We start from the raw sequence: 10285 nt of genomic DNA, 5'->3' as shown, positions 1-10285 counted from the left end.
TTAGAAAGCACATTATTGTGGTAGTTTTTTTTTTTTTTAGCGCAGGAGACTAAGTACATTTTTTTAGCAACTTAGAAATGTTAAGAGGAGTACAGTTCTACTTTGAAAGGATCATGTAAACTTATCTATTCTTTTAATGGATGACTAAATTAACATAATCTACTTTTATACATTGAGCAAACGTAATACTCTCAGGTTTAGTATAGTAACTTGTCTACACAAGCTAATGTATTTCAAGCTACTTCATGTCTGCTAACCAAATGCGGTAGTAGTCTGTACTGGGACTTGTAATATTTCCTATTAAAATAAAATTTCACAAGTCTTAAAATAATTTTACAACTCACATTTATTAGTAGCAGTCATTAAATAACTTTAAAATACATTAGTAGGGTTAAAATTGGAATTTACAACCACGAGCAAAATTGACCCCCCTTAGTCTTTCACGTGACCAATTATAGTTTAGTCTTCCTAGGGTTAATGTTAAGATACACGGATGACTAATGATAGTGAATGATTATGAAGGAATTAGTGGCATGAGAACGGGAAAACTCTCACGAATATGATATTGTCCATCATAAACTCATAAGGCCGGAGATTGAACCAAAAATCCGTCGCACCAAAAGGCAACGTTCTACCTCTGAGCAATCAACCCTTTCCTTCCGCAGTGCTGATGAATGACGTCATACTCTAATGACCTGGTCATAATTCTGCAACGTAGTGGTCTTCTACACACGTCTTCCTAATTGTTCCCCACTTTTCCCCCCAAGATTTCTGATTAAATGAACAGCGAACTCATATTTAAATAAAATCTTTGAGTTTTGTCCCACGGTTATGCGGGGCAGCCTAAAGGAGACGGTGATGATGAGAATGAATTAAATAATGGATTGAAGAAAGTGGAGGGGAACGGTAGAACCCTGAGAAAATCTACGCACACGGTGTTTGTCCACCACAAACGTACACCCATGTCCAAAATTATTGTCGCATGTCTATAAATATGTTGTTGTAGGAATAAAATTTGATAACGAATTCGCCCTGTATTTCTTATAATGTTGGTATGTGCATAATCGGCAAAGACATGTATGTGGCAAATTTCATGTCAAAAGAGCAGTAAATAAGAACAATAAAACGAAAGTAAAACTTTCTTGTCCATTTGTTTTACTCATTCTAATTTACGTCCTTATAATTCTTTCCCTATAAAATTTTCCACAAGAAGACAGTTATAGATATGCGACAATCATTTTGAACATGAATGTACATTTAATTGTTTCAATGGTTTGTGAAATAATATATTTTCTAGTTATATTAACACCTTCAAAACAATATTCCTAAAATTTATTGCAGATATCAGAATGGTATTTGACCAAATGCAATCTACTTTAGCTGACCTTAGTGAAAGAGTATCTTCCGTCAAGAAGAAGGTCGACATACTTCTAAGTAATGGTGTGAGTGTGAAAGCAGAGTCCATAAACGAAGAATCCGAACTTCTTGGCCTTCTGCCTCTGCGAACGTTGAATGATTTTCAAACATTTGAGAGAAAGCTTGAAGAACCTAACTTCGGAAAGAAATATGTAAGTATCCTATCAAACCTGTACAAGTTATGAAGCAGGTTTCAAATCTTTGTTATATCTTTTAATTTACGTCTTTTTGGAACATCTCTCTTTTGACTAAATGTTAGCATCAACTCCATTTTTGCCAATTTAGCCATTATCATGTGCATTAGCTATGGACTATAATTTTGGTCAACTTGCCATTCATACTTGCTAATATAGTCATTTAGGCGGCAATTAAATCTTTTGCAGTCATTTTTTTTTCTAGAAAATATGAAAAACCTAAAAAAAAGTAGTTTATCTTGGTATTTTTCTAATTCTTTTGTTTACAACAGCACTTACATTGTCACAGTAAATTAGATATCTTTTATCAGTCTCACCTATCCGTCACGGTAAATTGGGATTCCTGGATCTGGTTTCTCCATAGTCAATTTGTTTGATTAGTTTCTAGTGTATTTTTAGTTTGGGTGGAGTTTTTCTTGTTGAGATGCGTGCATGTGCATGTATATATTTTTGTGATAGATCAATAGTGTTATCAAGCCATACCCAGCATTAGAATTTGAAAATAATTCAAGAGATTTTATTACTTCTAGTCAATGAAGGAACAAAATTATATTGTGAAACTGTTTGATTTGAGGATATCAAAATATAAATAATATTAGAACATCTTTGTAAACTAGTAGACTTAAAGTACCAAATATTTAGTTTCTTTATTCCTAAATTCTGTTACCTATAAGTTAAGGTAAGTTGAGCCATTTTTAGCTAGTATTTGTGCGTCATTTAGCTATTTTCTGACACTGCTTGTTGGCAGCACTGATTAACCCACTGTTACTTGTTACTTTTGGAAGTGTATGTAATTTCCATATACATACACACACACACACACACACACACACACATATATATATATATATATATATATATATATATATATATATATATATATATATATATATATATATATATATATATATATATAGTATTTTTTCTAATTCAAACGGACAATGGTCCTTTTAAATAACCGCTATTCCGATATAAAGCTGAAAGTTACCAAATAAATCCCAGGCAAACAGTTTTTGTTAGTCACGTAGCCCATTTGATACGGCCTTCCGTGAAACTCAGAACCCCACGCCTTTTTTTTTCACACTTCACATTACGGTATCTAAAAATTAATCTAGTTTCATTCATGCTTTGTTTTTTTTTCCACTGGTAGAAAATGAAATGAAATGAAATCTTTGAGTTTTACGTCCCACGATTATGCCGGTTAGGCTAAAGAAGACGGTGATGATGAGAGATGAATGAAGTGGTGGAATGAAGAAAGTGGGAGGAAACGGGAGAACCCCGAGAAAGCCCACGAGCACGGCGTTTGTCCACCACATAGTTCACTTGGCGGGGGCTGGGATCGAACCCGGGACCCCAAGCACCAGAGGTGAACGCTCTACCACTGAGCCACCGCGCCCCCACTTTCCACTGGTAGAAAAACAACAATACGGACCCTTATATATATTGTTTTTCTTTTTGATTTCAGCATGCATTAGATCTAAATACTTTCCTTTCTTTCAGGTAAAAGTATTACTGTCAATTGGTGGTAAGGATTTTAAAAGGTTTCGCTCACAATGCAATAAGAAGAACTTTGTGCGACAAACTCGCAATGGAATTCTCCTACTCTGGCAGGAAACCAAGGATCATGAAGCAAAAAAGCACACCTTTGGGTCCAACCAAATGTACAATAAGATCAACAGTAAGTTGATTTGAAAAGTTGTACTGAAATATTTAACTTCATTTATTTATTTATGCTAGTAACCATACAAAATTCCAGTTTGCTAATTATTAAGTCTTACTTCTCTCGTACTGGACGTGTGTTCTCATATTAGTATGTCCCAAGCAATCAGAAGTAATTCTTCATGAATAAAGAATGCTTTGAGTACTTTAGGATTCTTTTACTGTCAAGTAGTAAAATATGTAAATGTGTTCACCCTTACTGGGTGAATATAACATCTGTGTAGAATGTATAGAAAATTCAATAACTAATCCAACACTCTATGTTGTAAACAAAGCTTTACTGGCAAAGTACATATTTAAACAAATCTTTGCTTGAAAAAGCATTCAAAAGAATTTGTAAGGTGTACGGAAAATCTAAAACCAAATAAAATTCCAAGGTAGGAATGATTCCAGGGCTAAATAAAGTCAATAGTGTCAACGAATTTAAATTGAAGTACAGTGTAGGAATCACTACTGTGAAGTATAATTTTGCACCAGACTTTTCGTGTATACCTGTAAATTTGATACTGTCTACCACACGAATATAACTTTGTTGGGTTGGCAACACTGTTAGTCTGGTAGTATTACACAGTATGCCAAACTGTCTCCCCTGCCGATATTTTAAAGGTGCAAAATTTCAGAGCTCTTTGTCTAACACTGGAACGCAGATAAAACACTAGAAGAACATAGCTTTCGAAGTTACCATAATTCCAGTATAAAAAGAGAAAAGTTGCAGGCTTTCAAGACGGCGAATAGTCAAACTTTCGTCTTTCTGTCGTCTTCATCTTTCAATTTTTCGTGACAACGAAGTTAGCCAAAACCTAATATGTTTTTGGTAGTGTTATTTAAGGTGACTTTAAACGTTGACTCAAAACCATATCACCACTAAGGGCACCGGAAGAAAGTCTTGTTACACTTGTATCGAAAAATGTAACTTTTCCATTATATAATATACCAAAAGTGTGGTGGAAGATATCTTTCTATAGTACCCTTACATAAAAATCACAAAATAGGGGCCTAGCTTAGGTGACTTGAAAAATAATATAGGAATTAGTTTCAGCTCTAGGTATCCATGTTTAGAAACCATACCATAATTCCGTAAAGCTATTTAAGAGGGAAATTTATTTCAAATGACAGTTTTTTTTTTAAAGAATAAAAATCGCTAGTATTTGCTTGAAATTCTATCTTTCTTTTCAGCTGCTGTTCGTAAGATGTACATCGTCGCAACAGAAGAAACGGTGAAGAAAGTATTGGGTGTTTGGCTGCAGCAGGCGGAGCCTAGACTACTGCGTAGGTAAGTATTGTTTTACCTTTTTTCCTTACAATTACGAGATAGATTGGAAAGTTTTTACCATCACTAAATAAGCTTTGGGATCTGCAACTTAGTCCATGGACACGTTTTTCTCTACATATACGTTTTGTATTCACTACATTTCTCACATCTATAGGTCACTAGATCAATATCATATGCATAGAATTCTGTGGATTTGGAGGAAAAAGAGATTTCAACCGTTTCAATGCCTCTTACTTTCCCGGACCCCAAGATATGAACATCTTATTATAATAATTGTAATCCTTCCCTTTTTCTTCCTTTCAGGATATGTATCATAAAACGCTTTTGTAATAATTTTAAATGAGAAGTTACTTCCATATTTCAAATCTTAAAAAATTTAGAGATATCGACATTTTATTAGAATAATTGTAATCCCCACCTTTTTTTTCTCCTCTCCACATCGTTTCTTTCCCTTTTTACTAGCATGTCAAAAAAGAAAAAAAGGGCCGAAACACGTGGCAAAGTATTTTAACTGAGAAATGGAAATACTGAACTTCAAATCTCTCACCTTAAGGGATTAAATACTTTACTATAATAATTATAATCCCCATCCATTTTTCTTTCCACCCCCCTTTCTTACCTCCGAGGCATATTTCAAAAGCGCTTAAATTCTTATCTACTTATTTTAAATAATATGAAAATACCAAATTTCATGTTTCAAACCTTCATAAATTCAGAGATTTCGACGTCTTATAATAATTGTAATCCTCACTCCTTTTCTTTTCTTTCTCACCTTTTTTTTCTTTTTTTCCTTTGTACTAAAATATCAAAAACCGCTTAAATATGTCAAATTATTTGAAATGGAACATCCGAATATCAAATTTCAAGTCTGTAACCTTAAGGAATTCGGAGATATGGTCATATTTTAAAAATACGTCCCACACCTATTTTCCTCCCCTTCCTTTCGAGTTTGCAAAAATCCTTCCTTAGTGGTATCCTACGTAACAAATCCCATGTACTGTCCATATTTAACTTGTCTATCTTAAGCGATTTGGCCTGTGCAAAGATCTGTCGGTCACTCAATCACTTAGGTCTTTGTATTTTATATAGCGAGATGAGTTCATTTTTACGCATTCATGTATTAGTACACAGTGAAATGAGATGAAATGTTTACCTTGTATGTATTTATTATTTTATTATCCCTTATAATTTAGCAACTTGCCTCTTACTTTCCTCGGAGGATGGAAATTTTAACTAAAATCGAGATTCGTTACTGTTTACATTTTTATTTTCTTGTCTTCTGGAAGAAAGTGCCTCTGTTAATTTTATTTTTTGATTACTCCTATCTGCTGAATGAAATCTTTTTTTTTTTTTTTTTAAAGAATAACTTTTATTCCTTGATTAATTTTGGTGTTGATTACTTGTTTTCTATACTGCAGGAAATTTAATTTTTTGAAAACTGCGATGTCAGAGTAATAGAGAGATAGGCACTTACTGTTATATTTGCCTTCTAAAAACATTTCCTACCTGCTGCATGAAAAACAGAAAGCAACTAACCTATTTTTTTCTTGACTAATTTTAGTGTTATTTTACATCTTTTCTATCTACTGAACGAACTCATCTCATGAGAGAAAAACTACAATACCACCCTCTTTCTTGATTGATTAGAGTTAATTACTTCTTTTCTATACTAAATGAAACCATCTTACATTCTGGAAAACTCTGCAATGCCATTGTAATAGAGGAATATGCAATTGCAGTATCTTCCAGACGATAAGATTATTTCGTTAAGTATAGAAACAAGCAATAAAGTACTATAATTAATTAAGATACAGAATGGTATTGTAGTTTTTTTTTCCTTCTCAGAAGATACGGTTTCATTCAGGAGATAGAAAAGAAGTAAAATAACATTAAAACTAATCAAGAAACAGATTTTTTTTCCTAGAAGATAAAGACTTCAGCAGTTAGAAAATTTTGTTAAAAGACAAAATAATAGTAAATGCACATTTCTCTCTTACAAAGACATTCCCGAGTTTCCCGGAAGATAAGACTTCATTCAGTATGAAAAAGAAGTAATCAACACTAAAATTGAACAAGAAATAAAGGTTAATGTTTTATCCACAAGATAAAGACTTCATTCAGCAGTGGCAGTAATAAAAAAAAATTTAAAAAGTAAGAGTAGTTTTTTCCCCCAAAGACAAAAAGATTTCAATAGGATGGAGCACGCCAAAGTATGCGTATGCGTAAACACTCAACAACAAATTAACAGGAAAATAAATAGGGAGACATAGGTCTTAAAATGCATTCAGAATTTGACTGGATTGAAGTAAATGAAGTGATTTTCCTGCCTTGTGCCATGTACACTGAGAAATGTTTCTGCTTTCAAAGATGGGATATAAAGAACTAGGTCGATAGGTCGCAGGAGTATTTATTACTTCTCTATAATGAATTGTGAAACGACGCTAATGACTCCAACACGACGTTCCATGAATATGGGTCAAATAAACTTAGTGTTACATTTACGGTAATGAGTCATCCCTTCTTCATTTGATATGTATGATGAAGGCAATATGCATGTCTTCCTATCAGTGATTCTTGTGTTTTGAAAGAATGAAACGTTGCAAAGATGTATTCCTCCGCTGTAAGGCTCAGGATTAAAATCCGTTTGTTTTACTGTCACAAATAATTCCAGTGAATTGTTGTTCAACACCTCTTTACGTATTAGTCACCAGTAACTTTTTTATTTTTTTATTTTTAAAGAGAAATGTTTCATTGAACCTCTAAGGTATGTTCCAAACTCGTTGCAAAATGGTACGAAGTTGTCCGTGTACACGGTGCCTACTTTAGTAAATTCTACACTTTTCCTGTGAATTGCGAACTACACTTTCCCATGCGTTCTGTTGTACGTGACGCAGGATAACACCTTGTAGGTCATCGTCTGTCATTTATGTTGCTCCGTGAAGAATACAAGGTATATAGGTTCACACACTTATGACCTATCTTTCCTGTGAATCGTGAGATCAGATTGCATTTCATACAAGGCATGGAGAGAAAATTACAGAAATAAGTAAATATTTGTTCTTCCATCTCTCAGTGATTTCTTATATCAGTGATTACTTCGTTTGTTTTTCGTAACGCCGTGCTTATACAACAGTACCGAGTGAGTCAATATGACATTTTCTGGATTTATCTCAATTGATGCTCTCACAGAACAATGCACATTTTCAGCTAGGAAATTAAAAAAAAAAACTTTACTGAAAATTTACTGGCACTAGAACATTGAAATAGGTAAAGTGAATAAATACCATGCAGTGGTACCAGTGATGAAACGAGTAACATACTTCGTGACTCGTGATCCCGAAGTAGTCAGATCCCTGACCCTGTATGACCCAGACAGATTCGTGCGATCCCGAGACGACTTAATATCAGACTGTGGGAGAGTATGTTGTAATTGTAACAAACGCGATTCTTTCCTTTCAAGTGTTTCTTATGAGTGATCGTCAAAATTTAATCAAATAAGGCTGTAAAACGTAAAATGTAGAATATAAGGGATGTCGCTAAACCGAAAGAGTGTTTGGGTAATGTTTGTGTATAGTAGTGTTTAAAATTACTTTATTAATTTTCAGTATGGGAAGATGAATTATATTGTATTTGACATAGTCAAGACACTTTGAATAAGAAGTGTCACACTACAAATCTAACATCTGAATAGGTGAGCTCGATTAGGGAATATTAATTCACTATAAAAAATTCTATCGTAATGCTATAGAGATCATATTTGGAGTGCTTCCAAGCCATGGATCACCAGATCTGAGAAACGAGTGCCAGACTCTGTTGCCTTGTGTGGCACTTACTTCAAAGAATAATAATGTATTTTAATGAGAGCGTATTTATAAGGTAAACAATATGAATGTTTTCTTTTAACTGTGCAATCAATTACATGTTTTTCAGTACGTATTTATGATCGTTATTTTGCAGAGAACGAAGAAATTCAAAACCTGTAGTGGAAGGTCACGCCGTTGAAGTTGAGGAACCCAATTAAGGAAATAAGTTAGAAATAATACAAAATATGTAAATAAGTTCAATAAATAACATTGTAATACAAGCTGATTGTTTTCATGGAACCTTATATCAGTTATTGCGTAGAATGTAGGGATAATTTATTTCAATTATGTAGCAGCAGGATGCGAAATCATAACAGTTATGATCGGGGAGAGATAGGAGTAAATAAATAAGTAAAAAAAAAAATTGCACTGGAAAGTTTTGAAATGAAGATTTCATATATTGAACATCCAAAATTAATGATATATGTAAGGTTAGGGATAATGCTTATCCACTAGGTTGTCCACTAACTGCACAGATTTACTGTAAATAGTTTGTATACTTCTGACAGTGTCGATGTCACCTTATCTCTCCAGTAAATTATTGAGGATGAATTTTCTTCCAAAATTTTGAAGTATGGGAATGGCCATCCTCAGTATTTCGCACCCTGTGTAGCAGTGGTTCTAGGATTTAATTTATATTTCTTTCTTTCCTGAAATCTGATAATTTAAAAATTTGCTTAGCCCTTGACGTTTGTCTAGTGGTGTACGTCTTTGGTGCGCCTAGGGTCGTGGTCGATTCCCAGTGGAAGACCTTACAAACACTGAACGCATTACTGTTCGGATTCTACAGGTCAGTGTCTCATATAAAGCTTCGTGCTGAAACGGGACGCTCAACTTCAACATCAAACTGTGGTTAATGGTAAACTAATTGGATACTGATCTGCCAGGTCTCATAGTATATTCACCAAGGAACTCAGGAAAAGTGTTGCTTTCTATGTTGAGACAAGATACTAATCTCAATAGACTGGAGTATGGGGTATATATTCAACACCAATGTTGTGTGAGACATGGATTTATATTTTAACGTGATATTTCAATAATGTTACTCAACAGAAATAAACCTGAACCTCGTTCTGCAAAGACGCATAATGGACGAAGGAAAGAAGCATAATACAGATTGTGAAAGTATACATTATTTTGCTTTCATTTTGACCGAACACAACTATTCTTTTTCAGAACATTGCTTATGTAGGTTTAACAGTTCTTTCGTCCTCACCTTTACGTTTATTTTTGCAGGATATTGTCTATATGAGGTTGATTTCATTTTGTATAAGGTTTGATGTGAGGCCCAGTAGTGTCAACCTTGATACAGATTTGTTTCTGCACGTGAGAAAATGATTCATCTGGTTGGCGTCATGTATAATGTTTGATGTGAAGGTTAGTATAATGTTCAGTGTGTAAGTTACATAAATGATGGTGTGTGTTCTTTTGCCATCTGAGGGTGTTTGGATATTGCCACCACTTTATTGGCATTCTTTTAAAAATATTGCAGAAACCATAGCTTACTACTATGTTTACTATTAATAGTAAGTATGGTATGGTTTCCCCTATATATATTTAAAATAATGCCAATAAAGTGATGGCAATATCTAAACACCTCAGATGGCAAAAGAATACACACCATCATTTATGTAACTTACACATTGAACATTATACTAACCTTCACATCAAACATTATACATGTCGCCAAGCAGATGAATCATTTTCTCACGTGCAGAAATAAATTTGTATCAAGCTTTACTGAGAAGCTTGCAATAAACGAGACATATTAAGCATGTGCTAAACTTGAAGTGGACAGCTTGAAATAAGCTTGAGGTGAC

General features: G+C 33.8%; 1 protein-coding gene across 1 annotated transcript; it reads left to right on the top strand.

Moving 5' to 3' along the window:
• The first annotated feature begins 1268 nt into the window (after nucleotides 1–1268).
• LOC145685877 (uncharacterized) lies at nucleotides 1269–8686 on the top strand. The gene is made up of 4 exons (XM_081758596.1): nucleotides 1269–1568; nucleotides 3111–3288; nucleotides 4506–4602; nucleotides 8560–8686. The coding sequence occupies exons 1-4, from the start codon at nucleotides 1350–1352 to the stop codon at nucleotides 8621–8623; spliced, it is 558 nt and encodes a 185-aa protein (XP_081614722.1). The 5' UTR covers nucleotides 1269–1349; the 3' UTR covers nucleotides 8624–8686.
• The last annotated feature ends 1599 nt before the right edge of the window (nucleotides 8687–10285 follow it).

This window comes from Thermobia domestica, chromosome 5 (genome assembly GCF_964235325.1).
Source record: "Thermobia domestica chromosome 5, izTheDome1.hap1.1, whole genome shotgun sequence".
Lineage (NCBI taxonomy): Eukaryota > Metazoa > Arthropoda > Insecta > Zygentoma > Lepismatidae > Thermobia > Thermobia domestica.
Note: the sequence above shows the minus strand (reverse complement) of the source record. Positions and strands in the feature narration are given on the sequence as shown.

Coding starts and splice junctions, on each gene's coding strand:
- LOC145685877 (XM_081758596.1), top strand. CDS start 1,350: ATGGTATTTGACCAAATGCAATCTACTTTAGCTGACCTTAGTGAAAGA. Junction 3,289..4,505: donor AATGTACAATAAGATCAACA/GTAAGTTGATTT, acceptor CTTTCTTTTCAG/CTGCTGTTCGTAAGATGTAC. Junction 4,603..8,559: donor GAGCCTAGACTACTGCGTAG/GTAAGTATTGTT, acceptor GTTATTTTGCAG/AGAACGAAGAAATTCAAAAC.